The following is a 22,931-nucleotide window of genomic DNA, read 5'->3' as shown; positions in this document are numbered from 1 at the left end:
ATTTATTGCTGCGGCTGCTTTTTCCAAATCTCTTCTATTAAGAAGCTGGCAACTGTTTATTCAGTGCTCTCTCACTTGGTGGTAGCTTGTGTAAAAAGCTAACAGTGATATTGACCTTTGGAAAATTAATACAGAAAAAAACAATTGGTTTATAGATTAGTCATAAATTAGGGAGTAACGCAACTTCAGTTTTTCTCTTTTGGAACTAGCTGTATGCACTTAAGCGTAGATCAGAGCTTCAGGGATCAGGTATTCTGGGGATCATGCCCACAGCATGGTTGTGTTAATGTGCTGTGCTCATCTTTGCATCCTGTGTGGCAATGTAATTTAAAATCCCACGGCAAACTTACAAAGTTTTGGCTTATTTAACTTTTTCTGAATATTTAGTAGCAAAGCATAGCTTTATAGTATATGTCTATGTAATTAAATAGTAGAAATAGAGATAAATTTGCATTAAAATGAACCCAGCAGCATCTTGCCATGTTGTCCAGAGAAAGTGCCTGAATTGTATAGCCATTAGCAAACCAAGAAGCTAATGTGCTCTACATCTAAGTAACAATGTTGTGGAGTCATTGTGCAAAAGGAAGATGCCTTCCTTGCATAATGAAGTGATCTCCAGACCCTGTGCCTTCCTGCTCTATAAATGGTACTGCAGAGTTGTGTTCTGATAGAGTTAACCTGTTGAGGCCTGTATGGTCTCCCTTGAAGAATGAGGTAATTCCTGGTCATTTACGCAGAGAAAAGGCAATTTCCTAAACAGGTGCAGACCTCTCAAGGGCTTGAGTTTACATATCACTAAAGTTACCATCCCTAATAAAACTAAAACTTGAATCTTCTGAAGTTGGCACTGCTAAATAAGGAGTTTCCCTGTAGGGAGAGCCAGCTAGACCCTTAAGCGCCCAGACTGGCTTCCCTCCAGCCTCTCTTTCCCCTGTCCCCATGGACAGCGACAGTTTCTGATTATCTCATAGCACTCCGGAAATCATTCTGAAACATTGCCTGGCACATAGTAGGCGCTCAATAAACATTTAATGGGATATTTTAGCAAAACTTAGGAACTAAGGTTAACAAAGTGGAGGTGAAACTGAAGGCAAGATGGGTAGGCCTGGAAGTGGGAGCAATCTGAACAACTATTTCAAGGGGACCCCTACTTTCCTCAGAAATGCTAGGGAGCTCATACATACCACATACTGTTAAATAAAGTAGAAATGGGTTTTCACAATCCACACAAGAAACCCAGATAGTTTATTCCTCGATATCTGTGGGGAATTGATTCTAGGACCCCTGAGGACACCAAAATCTGGAGGTGCTCAAGTCCCTTATATAAAATGGCGTAGTATTTGCATATAACCTGCGCACATCCTCCTGTGTACTCAAGCATCTCTAGAGTACTTATACCTAATTCAGTGTAAGTGCTGTGTAAAAAGTTGTCAGCACACAGCAAATTCGAATTTTGCTCTTTGGAACTTTCTGGAATTTTTTCCCCCAGATGTTTTTGATCTGCGATTGGTTGAATCCTGCAGATGTGGAACCCCCCCCCCCCAATAGGGAGGGCCAACTGTAATGTGAAGCCAGGTGATCTAGCTTGTAAGATGAAGTAAACCCATTCCCTCCCACAGGGATGCCTTTTGTAATCCCTGCCTCCTAGGAGTATCTTCACAACACCTAGATTGATGGAAAATCTGTTCCCAATATAAAGCCAAGAGAAGAAATTCCAGTTCCATCTGCCACAGGACCAACCTTCTGAGTTTGTTTTCTTTGTCAGTATGTCCTCTGAATGATGAGGATGTGAGATTATACTTGCCGATAGGGCAGAACTTCACAGGCATGCCAGGAAGGCATCATCAGGCACACAGGGATCGGCAGTGACATGTTGCATAAGGGTGTAGCAGGGCATTTCATCCCAGTATAGTTTGTTCCAAAATCATTGCAAGGGCACGGATAGTTACTGCTCTTGAAATTATTATTTCGGTTGCAACAATACCTGTCTTTCGGGAGGAGTACTTACATTTTACAGGCATTCACATTAAAATGTATATAAATTATAAAATTATAAAATATAAATTAAAATGCATATAATTCAAAAGGACAAAAAATCCTCTCATAAAATATATGGATAAATATCTGTTATCATTCATACAGAGTTAGTTATATCAACCACATAAATGAAAGCCTCATTACATAGAACTGAGTGGTGCTGTGCGAGTCCTCAAAATGGGATTCATTAAGCGTATGTGTTTTGTAGAACAGATAGATGTGAAATACAACAGGGCTCTGTGGAAGCCTTATGGAAACATGGTAGCGTTGTGACCTAATATATTTTCATGAAGAACAGTTATTATATTACGCCTTTGCCATTCTTACTTGCATTAATGATGTGTTCATATAAATAACGAAATGTAAAGGTTTCTGTTTATTTCTTGTTTTAGGGTAGCAAAGTGCAATGCTGTGTTTTGGTCAATTCGTTGATAACTGATTTATTTTCTAAATTGTCCTAGTACTATAATAAGATAGATAATTGGTAAGATTATTGTATTGAAAAGTCTGTTCTAATCCTCTAAAATAAAATTAAAGTAAAAGGCAGAGGTAACAGGGTTTTAATGCAGTGTTAGTGTTCATCTCAACCCTCCCACCCGTGTCCCCAGCAATGAAGGAAGACGTTCTGTTGTGTACAGTTGTGATGTTTCAGTTAATCAATGTTTCTTTACCTTAGATAATTGGATTAAAGCCTCAAGGAGAACCAAGGATAGAATGTATTTTGAAGGTTAGTATTCAGAAAATAACCCAACTTCTGTTAAAACCTTAGTGTATCTTAAAAATACTTTAAAAGTCTAATGAATTTAGTCATTTTTTTCTTCCCTGTCACATTTTTAAAGTCCATTGTAGTCCCATTCTTAGAAGAATGAAACTCCACCAACCTTTGGGGGTAGCCCTTCTCTGTTTGCTAATAATAATTCAAAAAGACTTATTTTCCATGTGCATTTGATTTCACATACTTTGCCTTTATATTTACATATACCATATTTCACTGATTTTAAGATTCATTTTCTTTTTTCTAGCTTGATAACACCAAAATTGGGGTTGGCCTTATAACTGATAGTGACTTAATAGTGTATAAGATTTTTTCTTTCTTAATAGTACATAAATTGGTGTACATCAGTGGCATCTGAGATTTAATGAAAAACATGGTACATTTTCCTTAAGGAGGCATTATTTTGCTCTCTCATCCCTACTTTATTTTTTCCAGAGCACTGTGCTGTTTTCCTTTCATAATTTCTTTTGTTTTCTCTCCATGCTGCAAAGTTCAACTAAGACAAATATGTAAATGATGGGTAAGAGTTCTCAGGAGAAACTGTTAAGTTCTAAATTTAATTTTATCATTGTGTAAAATATTAGCATTCCAGCTCCAGTTAATATGTCAGAAGTGTCTTACTTGAAATGTTACATTGAAATCACTTCTAAAGTTGTTTGCCAAAGAAAACTGTAATCCCTTTTAACGATGAATGGATTTCTTATTTGGGCAGAAACTTCTTGCTGGGTGGTTCTCAAATCTGATCATGCATCAGAATCACTTGGAGGGTTTCTTAGGTCCCAGTTCTGCAGTTTCTGACTCAGTAGGTCCGGGGTGAGGCTGCAGAATTTGCGTTTTTAACTAAAGTTTCCAAGTGATGGTGATGCTGCTAGTCTGGGACCCACACTCTGAGAACTCCTGCTTTAGAATATCCTTATTGATTTATTTTGAGTATTTATTCACGATTTAGAATAGAATGAAAAGCTGGGAAGTTTGTGTTTTTCTCATCTCGGTTGAAGTATGCATGTGTGACCATAGGCAGCTCACTTTATCTCCTTATGCCATAGTCAGCTCAGCAGGAAACTTGGATTAAAAAATCAGAACCTCACTTAAAACCAGATGCTGCATCTAAGCTGAGTTTTTCTTGGTATACAAATCCTTCTAAAAATCTAGTGAGCTTCTACTGTCATCTCAAAACAGGAGAAAACGTTACACCTACAAGACAGATTTAGGAAATGTATTGTGTAACTCTGTGATCCCCCTTGCTTGCAATTCTTTCCAGTAGAAGGTTCCCGAGGCTGGCTGTGAGCCTTCAGCCAGGTGGAAGTGCTGATTTTATGAGCGTCCTGTGTGCAGGAACTTTTGCCTCTGCATGTGAGCAGACAATGTAGATATACTTGGAACAGTGGGTCTGTGGAGCCAACACCATCAAGAAAGGAAAACACACACACACACACACACACACACACACACAGCCAGAAGGACAAAAGCCTTCCACTCCCTTCCTAAGGTTTCAATTCTGTAAGCCTTTGGCCAGTATAAACTCCTCCGTGTTAACTCTTCGCTTAGGATTATAAATGGATTTTTCTCCTTGTTATCTGTTATGTATCTTTTGCTTCTAGAACAGTTGGGGGAACTATTCTAGAATAGTTGGGGGAACTTCTAGAATAGTTGGAGGAACATCTGGTCTAATGACTCAGATTTCAATTTGTTGCCCCTTTTGCTTTGAAGAGTTGTGTGGAAAGTACATAAAATAATCAAAATGATAGATGGGGTTTTTGTTTTGTTTATTTAGTTGTGGAATATTTTTGTTTTTAGAAAAAACACAAAATTGGAGGAAATCTTTGTAAAACTGCATTTTACTCGTAGGCTAGTCACAAAGGAGTAATCAGGTAGAATCCATAAATTTTCGAGGTGTGGCTCTGTGAACAGATGGCAACATTTACTGCATATCACCATATTGCTATTTTCCATTAGATTTGTCTATAATCAAGTGTTCTTAGTGTAAATTCTTTAGTTGACTTAATTTTAATATAATACATTTGTCTTTTATTTTGTCTTGTATTCTTAACTTTGATCTGCTTTTATTTATAAGGATTTTTTTTGTCTTGTTTTTGTTTATTTATTTATTTATTTGGTTGGGCCTGGTCTTACTTGCAGCAGGTGGGCTCCTTAGTTGCAGCTTGCCAGCCCCTTAGTTGCAGCACGTGGGCTCCTTAGTTGTGACATGCGAACTCAGTTGAGGCACGCATGTGGGATCTAGTTCCCTGACTAGGAATCAAACCCCCGCGCCCTGCATCGGGAGCGTGGAGTCTTATCCACTGTGCCACTGGGGCAGTCCTTTAATTGCTTTCATACAAGTTAAGAGTCCTGGAAACACTAAAACATTGATGACAGAACATGCTTTTAGAGGTGGCCTTTAATTTTAAAGGGTGGTTCCTGCAAAAGATGTAATATTCATATTTATGTCATTAGTGTTTTTTTAAATTTTCTTACAAAAGTGAATCGTGTTCATTTAAGAAAATTTAGAAAAATGCAGAAGGAAAACATTTGGTAAATGCTACCCAGAGTTAAGCACTGCTTAGAACATTTGGTGTGTGTTCTTCAAGTTATTTACAGGTGATGACTCTACAGTAGAACCAAAATACATTAGTTTTAAACCTTTATTTTGTTTTCAGTGGAACGCAGTGACTGCTAATAGACTCTTGGACTTAGTTGCTCATGGTTTCCAATATGATGCCATTCGTATACTTAGAGAACCATGACATGTAGCTTCACCGTAAAGTACCTCATCATTGTTCAGATATGCATTTCATTATTTCACAATTTCTAAATGTTAATTTTAAGTAAAAGTCTGCCAACGTGATGGCTTAGGCACAAACCCGTAGAACAATTAATTGAGCAGGTGACCATAACTCTGAGCCTCAGTTCCCCTCTCTATAACTGATCCTACACACTTAAGGGTTTTAGGCCTAAATGAGGTAAATATAAACTGAGTGTGGTATGTGGCTGAAAATGCACACTGAAGTGCTCAGTAAACTGTAACCCAGGACGTCCCTGGTGGCACAGTGGTTGAGAATCCACCTGCCAGCGCCAGGGACATGGGTTCAATCCCTGACCCAGGAAGATCCCACATGCCGCGGAGCAGCTAAGCCCGTGCGCCACAGCTACTGAAGCCCGCACGTACGTGCCGCAACTACTGAGCCCGAGTGCTGTCCGAGCTCTGCAACAAGAGAAGCCACCGCAATGACAAGCTAACGCACCGCAGTGAAGAGTAGCCCCGGCTCGCCACAACTAGAGAAAGCCCGTGAACAGCAACAGACCCAACACAGCCAAAAATAAATAAATAAATTAATTAATTAAAGAAAACCTTTTACATTTTGGGGAACATCTCTGTGTTTCTATGAATTATTAAGGAAAAATTGGTTAAAAGTAATTAATGGGGCTTCCCTGGTGGCGCAGTGGTTGGGAGTCCGCCTGCTGATGCCGGGGACGTGGGTTCGTGCCCCGCTCTAGGAGGATCCCACGTGCCGCAGAGCGGCTGGGCCCGTGAGCCATGGCCGCTGGGCCTGCGCGTCCGGAGCCTGTGCTCCTCAGTGGGAGAGGCCATGGCAGTGAGAGGCCCGCGTACCGCAAAAAAAAAAAAAAAAAAAAGTAATGTACAAAAGTACTTATGTCAAAGTGACTATTTTTTTCTCCTATATAAAATGTTACTTTAGACTCTTTTTAGCATGTATTCTGGTTTTTTTCAATTTGTTTTTCATTTTTATTGGAGTATAGTTGATTTACAATGTTGTGTTAGTTTCAGGTGTACAGCAAAGTGAATCAGTTATACATACACATATATCCACTCCTTTTTAGATTCTTTTTAGACTTTTTTTAAATTAAGGAGTACAAACGTAGGGTGATGTTTGAATAGTGAATGAAAAATGGCTTCTGCAGTTTCCCTTAGCCTTGTTATCTCCTGTTCTTCTTTTTTTTTTTCTTTTATAAATTTATTGTTGGCTGCATTGGGTCTTCGTTTGAGCGGGCGCTGCTCTTCCTTGCAGTGCACGGGCTTCTCATTGCGGCGGCTTCTCTTGTTGTGGAGCACAGGCTCTAGGCGTGCCGTACTTGTGGCACGTGGGCTTAGTTGCTCCACGACATGTGGAATCTTCCCTGACCAGGGCTCGAACCCATGTCCCCCGCGTTGGCAGGCGGATTCTTAACCACTGTGCCACCATGGAAGCCCCTCTCCTGTTCTTTTTACGTGTTGTTGATCTGGATCGTTAGAACTTGCCCTTTTTGTGGGTTGTCATCGCTTTATGCTTTGCTGTCTTGCCTGTGTCGCTTGTCCATGTGTTTCTCTCACCCCATGCACATCTGCTGCTTCGTGGTGGTTAAGGGAAGTAAGCAGAGTACCGCTTCCCTTAGAGAAGATTCTTAGTTTTGCTATAGTGTTTCATGTATGCTTTCAAAAGTAGAAATTCGTTTATTCAAATCTAGAATGCAAACATTTAGTAACGTTTTATTTTAATTAGTGCTTTGTGAAGTTGCCACTGATTTTAATCATTGTTGTCTGTCATCTACTCAGTATGTGTAAAAGTGACAGTCATTAATATTGGGTCTACTCAGAATGTGTTACATGAGAATTTTCATATATTGCTTATTTTTCAAGAAGAATACTAGATTTGTATCATTATCTTGTATATCAGTTTTTTTTTGAGGTACGGTTGATTTATAATATTACATAAGTTTCAGGTGTGCAACACAGTGATTCACAATTGTTAAATATTATACTTCAAGTATAGTTATTATAAAATATATATTCCCTGTGCTGTGCAGTTTATCCTTGTAGCTTTTTTATTTTTATTTTTTTATAAATTTATTTTATTTATTTATTGTTTTTGGCTACGTTGAGTCTTCATTGCTGCATGCGGTCTTTCTCTGGTTGCGGTGAGTGGGGCCTACTCTTTGTTGCGGTGAGCAGGTTTCTCATTGCGGTAGCTTCTCTTGTTGTGGAGCACAGGCTGTAGGCACGTGGGCTTCAGTAGTTGTGGCACGCGGGCTCAGTAGTTGTGGCTCACGGGCTCTAGAGCGCAGGCTCAGTAGTTGTGGCGCACGGACTTAGTTGTTCCGCGGCATGTGGGATCTTCCTGGACCAGGGCTCAAACCTGTGTCCCCTGCATTGACAGGCGGATTCCCAACCACTGTGCCACCAGGGAAGCCCAGCTTATTTATCTTATACATGGTAGTTTGTACCTCTTAATCCCCTACCCCTATATTGCCCCTCTCCCCTTCCCTCTCCCCAAAGGTAACTACTAATTTGTTTTCTATATCTGAGAGTCTGTTTCTTTTTTGTTGTGTCAGTTTTTTGTTTGCTTGTTTGTTTGTTTAAATTTATTTTTTGGCTGTGCCTAGCGGCATCCCAGATCTTAGTTCCCTGACCAGGGATGGAATCCGTGCCCTCTGCAGTGGAAGCGCAGAGGCTTAACCACTGGACCGCCAGGGAAGTTCCTGTATCAGCTTTTTTAATACGTGGAATATAATTGCAGTAGACATATAATACCTCTAACTGATTTACATGTGCCCGTAAAAATTATTCAAGGGAAATGTGGTATTTAAATTAGTTAAGAAGGGTATTCCTTGGAGTACTTTAAATTTTCCCCAACAGTGTGTCAGCTGCATCATAGTTTCCACCTCTGGTTACAGTTATCATGGTTGTTAATCATGTGAAACTTTTGGACCTGCTGCCTCCCAGGCCTGAGTGGTACCTTCTAGGTGTGGCAGCTATTGCTTTCCAGTCTGGAAGCACAATATTTTATTCATTTTAGGATTCATTGGTCCCAGACCTACTTGTGCATTCCTGCTGTCAGTGGCTGGAGAACTGGCATTTGGTAGTTGGAAGGCAGATAAGATTTTACAGACATTGCATGAGTAGATCTGGCTGTAAGTTAAAGGGACTGTCATGGAAAAGTATATAAGATATATTAGGAAATCAGGATAGTTTGTGTCAAACGGTTTAAGTCAACATGAGTAAGTCTCTTTTCAAAAATACACTTGTGGTGAATGCAGTTGGAGCAACATTGTAGTTTTTTCATACTGTCCATAACTGATACTGCTTTAATAAAAATACATTTTTAAAAGCTATTCTTTGTGACCTAAAAAGGGTTTGTTTTGTTTTCAACTTTAGGGTGAAAATACAGCATTGCTGTCAACTTATCCTTCCAATGGAATGATAGATTTAAAATATTTTCCATATTATGGGAAAAAACTGCATGTAAGTATTTAGAAGTTCTTAAGTGGTAGTGACTCTTGGAAAATTGGTAGTCTGTATTAAAATGCCAGTTGTCTGGATTAGGTAGACGTATGCCCTATGTAACGTGTGCATCATCTATTCTGGTTTTTAAATACAAATGGTGATGGCAAATGGAGACTCCAGATCTTAACTACAAACACAAAACCGAAGCAGCTAAGTTAAAGGATGATTAGTTTCAAAATACAGTTTCCTCTTTCATTTCTTAGGGTGTGCTTATTTAAAGAATATAGAGAAGTAGTAAAGAAGTCATTATCCAGAGATAACTATTACTGTAGCGTAATTTCTTCCATAGTTTTTCTTTAAGTATATGTATATAAATAGCATTTTGTATGTATACTAGTAAACTTTTTATTTTGAAATGATTTTAAACATAAAGTGGCTAGAATAGTACAAAGGGTTCCTATAGACCCTTTACACAGATCTCCCATTTGTCTTATTAGTCTCCATATATATATATATATACACACATATATGTATGTATATGTATGTAAAATATATATATATATAATTTTTCCCCTGAACCATCATTGGCACTCAGTGATAAACATGGTGCCTCTTTACACTAAATGCTCTTTACATTAAATTTCCTAAAAATAAGGACATTATCATATATAACCATTAGCATTGATACTGTACTATTATCTAATCTACAGATCTTGTTGAAATGTCACCAGTTGTTCCAATAATGTCCTTTATTGTAAAAAAAAAAAAAAAAGTTTTTTCCTGGTCTAGGATGTTACACTGTTATTCACCTATAACCTGGAACAGTTCCTCCATCTGTCTGTTTCATGCCCTTGAGCTCTTCAGAAATGAGTACAGGCCTTTTTTGGCTTACTTTGTTGGTTTATGTTCCTCAGTTTGAGTTTATCTGATGTTTTTCATGATTAAATGTAGGTTGTACATTTTTGGCAGGAATGCCTCAGAAGAAATGTTATGTCCTTTTCAGAATAGCATATCAGGAGGGACGTGGTGTTGAGTCCCATTAATGGTGATGTAAACCTTGTTAGGGTGGTGTCAGCCAGGTTTCCCTAATGTAAAGTTATACTTTTTTTTTTCTTTGTAAGTATCATGTGGGGAGAATACTTGGAGAATTTATAAAATTATTTCTCCTATAACTTTAGCATTTGTCAATTCTTTCCACAATCAGTTACTAATAGAATTGTTCTCAAATGTTTTTTCTAATTTCATCTTTTCTTTTTCCATTTACTAGTTGGCATTCCACTGTAAGGAAGAGCTTTTCCTTCTCCACTGTTTATTTATTTATATCAGTATATTCTCATGGATTCTTATTTAATTCAGGGGTTATATGTTATAATCATTTATTTTGGTGCTAATGTTGTCCCAGATTTGGCTGGTGGGAGACCTTCGGGCTGGCTCTGGCTCCTGTGTCCTTTAGACATGTTCCCTTGATTCCTATAGCACTTCCTTACTTTCTGGCACCACAAGATGTTCCAGGTTCTTCTTGTACTTTCCCTGCCTCAGCCCTGGAATCAGCCCCTAGTTCCTTTTAGTGAAGAATTGTATTTAGAAACCACAGTGATGGCAAAACAATTTTGAGTATATTTTTGTACCAAGTCACACAGCAACCATAAGTAAGGATGTTAGAAACCTAAGTAACATAATCAGTGAGGTAGATCTTCTGCATGTTTATCAAACATACTAATATGTAGATAGATACAATACATATCCTTCTCAGACACCCAGAACAGTCACAAAACTTTATCATAAAAAATGCATGCTCAAGTTTCATAAAATAGAAATATATTACAACAATACTTTCTGATCACAATGCAGGAAAACTAGAAATTATTGAAATAAAAGGGCCTTCCAAAAGAGGGAGGAGGTGGGAACTCTCTAATCAACTCTTGGGGAAAGGGGGAAACTCAAACCAAGATTATAGAATATCTAAAAAACAATGAAGCACAACATAATCACAACCTATGGAATACACTTAAAGCAGTGCTTAGAGGAAAATTCATAGTCATAAACACTTTTATCAATAAAAATTAAAGTGAAAATAAATGAATATCCAGCTAAGGGGAAAAAAAGGTAGAGGATTAAAAAAATAATAGATCTAATTATTAAATTAAAATCTTGCTTTTTTAATTTTACAGAATAAACAAACTCCTGATAAAGTGTAAAGTTATTGCAGAATTTGAATTAATGTATTTTCCTTTATTTGCCAGGGGAGCTATCTACAGCCATTAGTTGCCGTCCAGCTCACCTTCGATAATAGAAATGACATAAACGAAGTCACAGTTGAGTGCAAGATTGATGGATCACCCAACCTAAAAAACCAGGATGATCGTGACAAGTTTTTAGGACGAGTTGTATTCAAAATCACCATGCGTCCATAGTAGGAGTTAAGATATCTCCACAGAGTAAACGTTGTGTTGTCTGTCTTCATTTTGTATCAGCTGGACCTGCCATTCCAGAATTATGAGACCGCCTTGGAGAAAGGTGGAGTGGTACATGACACTGGGGTAGCATCGTAATGTGCTTCCAGACCATAGTGTTCGGTATCCTTCAAAGTAACTGCCTGTTGCCTCTGCTGCCTTTTGAACGATGTACAGTCACCAGATAGGGACTGTGAACAGCTGATTCTGAACATGTAGGATGGGGGTTTGTCCAATTTTTATGTGGTTTAATTGCCAAGTGTCTAAAGCTTAATGTGCTGTGCTATGTAAATATTTTATAGATTTAACACTGGTTAACTGTCATATTTTGATGCCAGCAAAGTTTTAGGGGATAAAATGGTACCTGACCAACGTCAAATGACTTTATAGCTGCAAGAAATGCAGTGTGTGGAGAAGTTCTGTATGTGAGCAGGAAAAAGGAAAATAAAAGTGGATTTGAAAGGTTGTCTTGGATGTTTTGTAAAATTATTTTTTACATGCTGAATTAGTCTGTGGATCTTTTTGACTAGGAGCACAACCTTTTTGTTGTAAAACATGTAAAAACAAACAAAAAGAGTGATGGGATTATTTTCAGTGCTGGAACTAAATCTTTTAAAGTATTAAGATTAAAGTATTTTAGACCATAGATAAAAACTGCATTTTTAGGTTAGCCAGTAAGAATATGTGCACCTAAATTTTTATGGAGTTAAATTCATAATATTTAAATTGTATAATAGTTTGTGAAATCTTACTACTGCTTTTATTTAGCAGACTGTGGACTCTACAAATTGTGAAATATAAAAACTTGGAACTTATTCAAAGCTTCCAACCAAACAGTTTTATTTCAGCATTGTCTGATTAGTGTCATGAAGTATTTCCTCCTTCAGTCTGGGGTGTTTGGTATGATTCTTTGTCATAATGTGAGCTACTTTCTCCTCTGCTGAGAAGGGTGTGCTTCCCACATGATCTGTGGTTTTTTTAAAGCCCATTTTTAAAAATTGTTACTTTTCTCCTTAAAAAAAGGCAGGGCTAATGTTCTTGAGGTTTTCTTTGTGTTGGTGCAAGCCAGGACGAGTGGGACCCAACCCAGCTGGCTCCGGAATGGCTGTCTGGAGGAAACATGAGTGCTCTGGGTGGCCTTGACTGGCCAGATGGGCCTTGGTGGCCCAGGAGCAGCCTGAACGCTTGGGTAGTTGTCACTCAGCCCCATTGGGAGGTTTGCTCTGTCACTAAGATCTTAGTGATAACAGATTTTCATTTTAGAAGCCTCCTTTGCAACTGAAGAAAATGATTCTTGGAGTTGTTAATAAAGCAAACCTACCCTATCTCTTAAGAGTATAAAACAAGGAGAAAAGATGCTGTGATGGCAGAGCAGTGTCATGGGCTGCAACCAGGACACCATTTTAGTTGGCCAAGTGTGAACAGGTCCTCAGCAGCTGTCAACTTTGGTTCATGGGAAATCCATCTCATTAAATTAAGTATTCAATTAATTTTGTATTTTTGTATCTTTTGAAGTATAGTGTGGGTGGAATTTTTGTTTTAATGAGCTTAGGCAGAAGCAAAGTAGTTCTCAGAACATGTGACAAGAATTGAGATCTCCAAAATGGGTGAGTGGGTTTTGGAAAGAAAGAAGAAAGGGACATAGACATGAGTCCCATTTGTGCCTCCTTGGTTCGGAAGGTTGGTCGTGGCTTGGCCCCTGACTGCCTGTGACCTTAGTTGACCTACCCAACTCTCCCTGGCTCTCGTTTGTGTTGAAATTAGGGGAGTTTAGCAACTTTATCCCAAGCCTGCTGTGGGCCAGGTAATGAGTTGCCAGACTCTGAGGATAAAGAGATGAAGAGACGTGGTCTCTTGAAGATCTTAAACTAGGAGGGAACAGGCTCTGAGATGATGGCAGGTACATGTGAGGGAGGTGGGGGGCCTGGGATATTCCAAAGGTCCCCCGAGACAGTATGGGAAGGGGCTGGGTCTGTATGCAAAGGGTGACTAGGAATGAAGGGAGCCCTGGACGTGCTTTGAGTCTGCATTTCTGCTACATTTCAGGTTTTCCTCAGAGCTTCACTGGGCATCTTGTTAACAGGCAGATTCTGATTCCATAGGAGAGATTCTGTACACTCAGCAGCCTCCTAAGTGATGCCTAGCCTGCTATTCACAGACCACAGTTTGAATAGCAAGGGGACAAAGGACTAAAGACAATCAGCTTTGCATCCTCAAGCGGTTGAGTCTGGCACTAGTTTGATTACTGGATGGAGAAGATTCAACTGTCAGTTGACTTTAGCTGATACTTAAAATTCAACAGGTATGTTACATATCTAGCTCAAAGAAAATTATGTGTCAGTTTCCGTAGATCTCCAAGCTGTTTTATACTTGGAATTTTTTTATACAAATGAACTCTATTTCCCTTTGATCACTTCCGTGGGTGGGAGGGAACAAATTACAGTATAGTTCAATCCCAATTTGGACATACAGACTCAGCCTTAGACTGTATTATAGTGTCTTAGTAGGGTTTTCTGTACAAGATGAACTCTCCCTACCTCGAACGTGTGTAGTTCGTCCTATAACTTAAGCCCCGTTGTCCTTTCTTAGTGGTAGCTTCCCCGCCACGTGCAGCAGTGAGATAAGAAAGGCTGGTCTGTGCTCTTCACGAAATCCAGTAGGACTGCCTATCACTGAAGGTACAGTCTGTGAGGAGGACTTCCCAGATTCTGTGTAGAGTCTGTTGGAAGAGAGAAATTCACATGAAATCCCCGATCATTCATTGTGGAAGGAGAGGGAGGGAAAATTGGCATTAAATCCTGATTTGCATTTGATTGTTTGGAAATCTCAGGCAGGGTACTTACCCTTCTGAGCTGCGGTTCTCATTTTAACTGTACAATGAGGGTGTTGCCACCCTTCAGGGCTGTGAGGATTAAATGAGAGAATATATATGCCACGCCAACATGCAGTAGATGTTTATAAATGTGAGTTTCCAAAGGCTCCCCCTCCTTTCGAGGTTGCAGGTTTTTCGGGAGTGTTTCCTTCCTGGTAACTGGAAACGGTAAGTACAGTGTTGCTGCTGCGTTGGCGGGTTGTTTATCACTGGGAGGGGTGTGGTAGAGAAGGAGTTGAAAGTCCTTCCTGGCTGCCTGTGGCCTTGTGCAGCAGGTTTGTATGAGGGCGGGGGTCACAAATGGGTGAATTTGAAACTGTCATCCACGTGGGATTTTTAATTTCCCTTGGCTTTTCTTGCTTTAATAAATTTGTCAAGTTGGAGTTTAAAGGAGGCTCAACAGAATTTGCTACATTGGTTTCAGAGTTTTTTAGCTCCATTGGTTCCCGCACAGAAGGAGCTGTGTTTTGAGCCGTGCGTCTTCGTGTGCGCCTCCCCGAGACCGGCCTGCGGCTGACTGGTACCCCAGGGAGGGAGAATCTGTTCCCAGGAGGGCTTCCTTCATACTGGAGGTCACACAGAGATCAGTGTGTCTGCTTTTTGAACAAACCAGTTTCCTCACATTCCAGTGACTTGTCCTTCAAATAAGTCCTTCAGAACTTTTCGGGAATGGTTTCTGGATTTGCTCTCAGGAGCATGGAACAGCCTTTAGCCCTTGTCACGGATGGCAGGATTTGTCCATTGAGGATGGGCTTGCTTTTTAGAAACAGAATTCACTAGGGAGTCAACACTGGGAAGGGCTGATATTTAAGTATGAAAACCAAAGCGGAGAATGTCTCCTGACCCTCTCTTTCCAGATTATTTGTGCGGCCTTGGGATAACTCAAAAGGGCCTTCATGAGAATAAACTGGGTTTGACTGGTGACCAACCAGCTAGTGACAGGCTAGCGCTAGTTCTGGATTTGCTTGAAGACAGGACCACTCTATCCACTCAAGTATGAGTCTGTCTGGAATTGGAGAGTATGCAGGGCTGCTGGCTCAGGTGACCTTGGGGTGGTGCTGAGCTCCCAGAGACCCTGCTGCTGACACTCACGTGTCCAGCGCCCCTTCTGTTCTGCAGGTCAGAGCCCCAGGTCTCTAATGCCAGAGCCGAGGGAGAGCGAGGGGTGACATGAAGTGGCAGGCGTGGGCGCCATCTTGTTTTGGCATTAGCCTTGTTCCTTGTGATCTTCCCTCTGGGTGGCTGAGAAGAGCTGAGATGGCGTGGAAAGGATGGACCCTGCAGAATTATGTGCACCCTCAGATAAGAGCTCTCTTGGGTGGGAGGGAGTTGAGATGTGTTGAGACTGTATGGCAGGGTAGGGGGCGGGCAGTGGTAACTGGAGTGAAACTAAGGGTCAGGCAGGAAGAACCAAATGAGGCGTGGCAGGGAGAGACGCCAACAGAGATGACCGAGCATTCAGAGCGCTTGGGGTGCCCTTCTGAGACCATTCATCCGGGTTTGGACCTACTGCTGATGAAATCACTGTGGTAAGCAGAATTGGGGCCCCCATGACCTCTGCCTTCTGGTGTCACACCTGTGCTTATGTTGCATCCCGTGGCAATAGGGACTTGGCAGATGAAATTAAGGTTACTAGTCAGTTGACCTTAAAATGGGGAGAATATCCTGGATCATCCAGAGCGCTCAGTGTAATCATGGGAGCCTGAAGCAGAAGTCGGGTCCGAAGCGTGAGAAGACACCCAGTTGCTCTTCTGATAATGAAGGGGGCCGTGTGGAAACAGGAGAAGCAACCGAATTCTGGAAGCCCAGTCTTCCCTGAGCCTCCGGAGGAGAGCCCAGCCCAGCCCACCAAGACGGCTGACCACAACCATGGAGAGAATCAATGAGTATCATCTGAAGCCACTACATTTGTGGTCATTTGTTTCAGCAGCAGATAGAAAGCTAAGGTGGTCGTTTTCTCAATGAAGATCGTATGCTCCAACCCAGTCCTTCTCAAGTCTCGGGTGCATGGGATTCATTCAAGGAACCCTGTTTAAAATGCGTTTTCTGATGCAGCCACGTCTAGGGTGGGGCCTGAGAGTCTGCCTTCCTGACGAGCTCCTGTGTGCTGCTCCTCTGAGGATCACCTTTGCCCACGAGGCTGTCGTGCACCATCCTGGTCAGTGCAGCACCTGGGATTCAGAGCCAGGGCAGAGGAGGGAGGAAATGAGAACGGAGAGAAGAAAGGCCTAGGATACGTATTGCTCCGCTGTGAACTAGTCTTCACAGAGGTCGAGGGGGAGGGGTGCCCTGTGTCGTGAGCCCCTGGCTTCTGGATCGTGAGCCTCACGTCTGTGATCCGTGGCCTGCACAGCAGGCAGGACCTGGCTGCAGATGGGGCATTTCCATGTCCTGTGCTGCTTTTCTGAGGCCCTGGGGGAGGACAAGAGCCTGCAGCCATGGTTCCAGCTTCCTGAGGACAGCGTGGTCCCAGCCTGACCTTTAACAACGTCCTCGCCAGCATTACCCTTTCTCCCAGCTGAATAGAAGGTCAGATGCTGGGGGCCACCAGCTTGGAGATGAAGGGAACCCACCTCATCAACAAAGAAAACTCTGCAAAGTTGCTATCGCTTAGTGAGAAGGAATGGACTCATTCATTTAAAAAAAAACTTTTTTTTTAATTGAGCCCCCAGTGTATGCCAGGCTAGGAGCCTGGCATACACTGGGGATGAAAACAAGATCCCTGCCCTCGTGGAACTTAACAGCCCAGCAACTACAGCAAGGCTGGAACTGCTGCTGGTAGGCTGTGTGTGTGGTGACTGTCTTCGCTGCCCTTCCAGGAGGTGATGGCCTCTGGCCAGAGTAGGCTGGTCCACACGTTGCTCACACCTTCAGTCCACAGCCCTCAGCCAGCGCTCAGCAGGTCTGGGGAGCCTCTTCTGAGGAGACATGTTGGAACTGGCTTTAAATGGCTTTAAGTCTGGAGCCACCCAGAAGGATGGCAGTAATCACACCTGCAGACACAGTCTTCAGGATACTTGCCTTTCATTTTATTTTTTATTATTATGGCTGAGCCGCGCGTCTTGTGAGGTCTTAGTTCCCCAACCAGGGATCAAACCCGCGCCCTCAGCAGTGAAAATGTGGAGTCTTAACCTGGACCGCCAGGGGATTCCCCCCCCTTTTTTAAAATTTGATATTTGCATTTTATAAATGCTCTGAGAGAAAGGATTGTAGAAGATTCTATCAGATCCTTAAATAACTCCAATGGACAAGAAGTTTATCTGGTGTAGCGAGCAGAATTTAAAATCTGTATTAGTTGGAAAAGAATAGTGTGACGTTTATATGTGCGTAGCAAGTAAATACAAGAAACACACATTAGGGTTTAAAAGTAGCACAAGGAAAAAAAAAAAAAAAGTAGCACAAGGGCTCCTTGAAAATCTCATGTGGTAATTTGACTATCATCTGGATCCCTCAGAAGCAGCTGTTTTAAAGACAGACTGTCCCCAAATCCATCCAAGGAAGTTTGTTCACGAGGCCTCCTAAGGAAGGTGGTTCCCTAGCAGACCCCAAGCATCAGCCAGATTCGGGGAGCCCCAGACCTCTGTGGCAGCTTTACAAGAGGAACCCCAACTAGTGGTTACCTTCCGTGTTGAAACTGCAGATGCGAACAGCAGCCACTGGTGCATTTCCTCCTTACGGTCTGAATGGGTGTCTTGGATGTCTTTTCCATGAAGAGCCTTCTGATTAGGGTTGGCCTGGGCAGGTAAGCACAGCCTGTTCTCTGAACTGTTGCGGAGACCGAGAGCAGACATGCCCAGTTGGGTTTTTTATTTGTTTTTATTTTTTTTCAAAGTCTTTTGTTTTTATTGAAGTATAGTTGATTTACAATATCATGTAAGTTTCAGTATACAGCACAAGATATATATATATCCTTTTTCAGATTCTTTTCCTGTATAGATTATTACAAAATACTGAGTATAGTTCCCTGTGCTATACAGTAGGTCCTTGTTGGTTATCTATTTTATACATAGTAGCAGTCGGGTCTTTTCACCCTTTTCAGCTCTCTCCATGTACTATGTCGCCATCTTTTGTGTGTCTCCTAATTACAGGGCCTCTGAAATGGGTGGTCCCCTGAGGTAGCACTCAATCTCTTGCCGGCCCGACTGTCCCCTGCCTGCTGGGAATATGCCTCTGTCCACAGCTGTCCTGCCCCGGGGATGTGCGGCTCCACGCCCGCCCGCTGTGCTCGCAGGCCTCTCTGCTGGTCAGTGCTTCTCTGTTCTATTTAGACCTGATCATTCGTGCCGTTTCCTGATGCAGAAGTATCAAGTCTATGAAGTATGTGTTTTCTCAGCTGTGATTGTCAGTCCCCCGAGCCCAGGAGCCTGCCCTCTGTGGCCCTCTGGTCTCCCCTCCCACCCGGCGCTGCCTGTGACACCCCGTCCTCCAAGGCCCCAGAGGCCCCTGCACTTGTCGTCTGTCGTACTGACTTCTGGCCATACTCACTTTGCCCCAGTTCCTGAGGGATTTTGCTCAGGATTGAACATTCCTGCAACAGCGCTAAGCACTTTCACATTCATATTTCTCCTGAGATGCCTGTGAGGCATGGAGGGTGGAGGTGAGGCTCCCCTTCTGTGAGGATGGAAACAAGTCCAGCCCAGGGACTTACTTTTAGTGGAGCCGCAGTGGAAATCCAGGTCTTTGCTCCAGACCTGCCATCCCATGAGTTCCAGCGTTTCAATGCACTATTGAAAAGCATGGCTGTTTTTGTAAGTGCCCAGACCACCCCCACTGTGTTTAACTTCACAGCAGCACATAAAACAGTGTTGCTGTAGAATGCAAATGCTTTCACTTTTAAGAGGGTCTCCTCCAGCAAGGCTGCTCAGGGTAAATGCGGGTGTCCGTGTATCTTCCTGCCCTGACCCGTCTCTGCCAGGCCCATCACAGCGCCTTGATGTTCCCCACCTCAGGCCACGCGGTCCAGGCAGGGCTGCCACACCGACCTGTTTCCAAGGGCGAGGGGTTGCCCGGGCCGAGCTCATCTGCATGCTCTTTGCAGCCACACTGGTTGTTGTCGGGGTGGCATGTGGCCCAGGCTGGTCCAAGAAGAGTAAACCCCAAGACACTGGTCAGGAGAAGCGCTGACCTCTGGGCTAGAGGGCTGGAGGGCAGTGAGGAATCCAGCAGCTGCTGGGGACCATCTGGCCACCATTTGGGGAGAGCTTGCCTGAGAAAGAAACTCACAGGGTCAAGAGGTGGGCAGGGAGGCAAACACAGGAGACTTGTGGGCACAGCCATGCCACCTTCAGACACCGCCTGCTGGGGACCCCACTTCCAAGAGACACTTCCCTCCCTGGGAGAGGCTGGCACAGGAGAGGGGCTTTGCTCTCGGCCTTAGTCATTCTTCCCTGGGCCACTGTCCCAACTAACTGCACAGATCTCAACACCAGACTCTCGTTCCCCTCAAAACCCAGAGAACTGACCACCCTCACCCCGCCCCCAACTAACTCTGGGTCAAGTGACAGCCTGTTTGACCTGGATTTCTTTGTATAAAACTTAAGACAATACACTTACCAGAATTGAAAAGACTGCCTTGGAGGGACTAGGGGCAGCTCTAATTTATCCTTAAGGGCACAGCCTGGGCTCGCTTTCAGTCCTCGCTCTGCCCCCTGCTCAGAGCTGTGTGACCTCGGACAGTAACCTCTCTGTTTCCTTAGTTTTGTCTGTAAAGTAGGGCGAGTGCTTAGAAGAGTGCCTGGCAATTAGCGCTAGATGCCTTAGCTGCTTTTTATTACTGGTGTGTCTTTTTTTTTGGCCAAGTTTCATGGTTTTATTAACACAAACACAATGTGCACATGAGCTGTCTATTCATTTTCTTCACTGTGCAGCCTGGCGTTGGGATTGGTGACTGGTGGCCAGCTGGGCTGCTCTCTCCAAAACGGCTTTGCAGTTCTCGGAGGAGAGGCTGTGAGCAGTCTCAGCACAGAAAGATTTGTTGCACGTCAGCAGCACTTCAAGCTCCTTGACACTGTGGACCAGGAGCTTCCGGAAGCCACTGGCAGCATGTGCTTTGTTTCCTTGTTGCTTCCGTAACTGATGTTGGGCATCAACCTTTGGCCCTTGAATCTCCTGCGCACCCTGTTGTCAATGCCTCTGGGCTTCCACCAGTTCCGCTTCATTCTGACATATCAGTCTGACTGGTGCCGGATGAACTTCTTGGTTCATCAGGTTTTGACCATCTTGGGCTTCACGAGTGGTCTGAGGGTAGCCATGATCCCGGGTGGGAGATGCTGCCCGCTCTGTAGGCAGCGCCGAAGAAGAGAGCTATTACTGTTAAAGAAGATTCATTATTTAGGAACAAAGGATTTCTGTCTCTCCTCAGAGTCTCCCTAGTCCAGGCCCACTCTGACCACCGTGGGCATCTGGAGCCAGTGCCCACCGTTCAGCTTGGGAGACTTGCTAGGGGTTGGCGGCAGTTCCCTGGGGTAGTAGAAAAGAATCTTGCCCCATCAAGACTAGAAGAGAGATGCAAGAGAGGTGCATCCCTGGCCTGTGATACACCTATGGGTGCAGAGACTAAGAAAACAGCTCTGTGCCTGGCCCAGGAAGCCTTTTGATTTATTTTTTTTAATTTATTTTTTATAAATTTATTTTATGTTTGGCTGCGTTGGGTCTTCGTTGCTGCGCACGGGCTTTCCCTAGTTGCGGCGAGCGGGGGCTACTCTTGGTTGTGGTGCGTGGGTGTTGCAGTGCGTGGGCTTCTCATTGCAGTGGCTTCTCTTGCGGCAGGGCACGGGCTCTAGGTGCGCAGGCTTCAGTAGTTGTGGCACATGGGCTCAGTAGTTGTGGCACGCGGGCTCAGTAATTGTGGCGCATGGGCTTAGTCGCTCCATGGCATGTGGGCTGTTCCCGGTCTGGGGCTCGAACCCGTGTCCCCTGCGTTGGCAGGCAGATTCCTAACCACTGTGCCACGAGGGAAGTCCCAGGAGGCCTTTTAAAATGGACTTCTGAGGAGAGGGCTTGGGGGGAGCCTCGTGTCGGCCCCTCCAGCATTTAAGGCTTTTCCCTCCCTGGATACAAAGGTTGGCTGGAACTCTCTTTTGCAAGTGATTTGGTCTCTTCATGACCTTAGGACAGTCCCTCACCTTCTCTCCCACTCAAGCTTCTCCTGTGGAGTTGTTACTGATAAATTCACATGGAAAGCAGCTGGAAGTGCTACGGACTTCATGTAGTTCCTAGTCATCTGTTTTTGACTGTGTAACAAGCTCATTCCTTCCCATGCTTGCTGGCTTCTCTGGGCAAGTGTTCTCTTGTTAACAGCTGCCCACACTCAAGTATGGAAAAATCCAGTGGCTGCTGGTTAGAACAAGTGTGTTAATGGCAGCAGTGGAAAGACAGAACTAGCTGGTACTGGACTGGCGTCGGGGGCGGGGGGGCATGAAGCAGCTGTTTCTGTATTGGAAACACAAACCATATTGGCTTGAGACTTATCAGAGTGGAGCCCTCATCTTTCCATGGTCTCTTACTGGCTCATAGAAAATAAACTACTAACGTCCTGGTGGGGAGAGAAGCGTATAGTACGCAGGGGCCTGGGCTGGTTGGAAAAGCACAGTCGGGCCTGTGGGCGAGTCGCTAGAAAGGATTTGTCAGGTAGGACCCAGAGGCGGGTGACAGTGAGGCCTGCTACCCCCGACCTTCTCCCCAAGAGGCAGAGTTTTTCTCCTTGCATCAGCTTATTTGCTCCTATCACCCAGTTACTTCCGAAGCCAGGCAAATGTCTCTTTTCACCGTCTTGTCCTCTCTTGACTCAATCCAGCAGAACATAGGATGGTTAAGAGGTCAGTCTTTCCAGGTTAGCCAGGCTTTGGCCAGATCATTCATGCTGAAGGTGAGAGTGCTATTTGGTCATTTGGGCGAACCAAAGGGTCAGCATAAAGAGTGTGCAGTTCACCTGTTCATGCGTTCGTTCATTCACTCGTTCAATAAAGACTAAGAACCTATCATTACATACCAGTTACTGTGCCAGGCCCTGAATTTACAAAGATGAAAGAAAGTCCATGTATAAGAAACAAGTTCCTATTGTAGGTTATTTTCAGAGAACTTCTAATTTCTGAGAGACAAAGATTTTCCCTGGGTTCCCTCCCACTGACAGTGAAGCCTGAGAATTGCCGAGTGAGGTGGGTGCCGGTTTGTGATGCTGGAGCCTGTGAGCTGCAGGGGCTTCCCTCCCTCCTCTTGCACGGAGGTCCCTCAAACAGCCCCAGCCAGCCCACCCCCACGTGCGCACACGCTGTGATCAGAGGAAGACAGGTCAAGGTGTGCAAACGAGTGAATGAACGAATGAACAGGTGAACTACACACTCTTTATGTTGACCCTTTGGTTTGCCTGAATAACCAAGGAGCACTCTCACCTTCAGCATGAATGATCTGGCCAAAGCCTGGCTACACTCCCTACTTTCCTGACTGTCTCTCTTCACTTAAAAATTTGCCAAGAACGTCAACAGACTGTCAACTGCAGAGTGTGTTCTAATACTGCTTATTGAACATGACAAAATCCTACAGAAAAATTAGAATTTTGTTATCAGACGATGCCTA

At 43.4% G+C, this 22,931-nt stretch overlaps 1 protein-coding gene and 1 pseudogene across 2 annotated transcripts in view; one reads left to right on the top strand and one right to left on the bottom strand.

Annotated features, from left to right (window-relative positions):
- Window positions 1-12,934, top strand: part of ATP1B3 (ATPase Na+/K+ transporting subunit beta 3) — a 42,649-nt gene extending 29,715 nt beyond the window's left edge. The window contains exons 5-7 of the mRNA XM_079921524.1: window positions 2,714-2,764; window positions 8,964-9,050; window positions 11,276-12,934. Coding sequence (XP_079777650.1) covers window positions 2,714-2,764; window positions 8,964-9,050; window positions 11,276-11,446 — 309 coding nt within the window. The 3' untranslated portion in view covers window positions 11,447-12,934. The remainder of the gene's footprint in view (window positions 1-2,713; window positions 2,765-8,963; window positions 9,051-11,275) is intronic.
- Window positions 12,935-20,200: 7,266 nt separating this feature from the next.
- On the bottom strand, window positions 20,201-20,640 carry LOC307186948 (large ribosomal subunit protein eL32-like; annotated as a pseudogene). The gene has a single exon. The product of its transcript is annotated as a large ribosomal subunit protein eL32-like (transcript).
- Window positions 20,641-22,931: the final 2,291 nt, after the last annotated feature.

This window comes from Stenella coeruleoalba (genome assembly GCF_951394435.1).
Source record: "Stenella coeruleoalba genome assembly, chromosome: 5".
Classification (NCBI taxonomy): Eukaryota; Metazoa; Chordata; class Mammalia; order Artiodactyla; family Delphinidae; genus Stenella; species Stenella coeruleoalba.
Note: the sequence above shows the minus strand (reverse complement) of the source record. Positions and strands in the feature narration are given on the sequence as shown.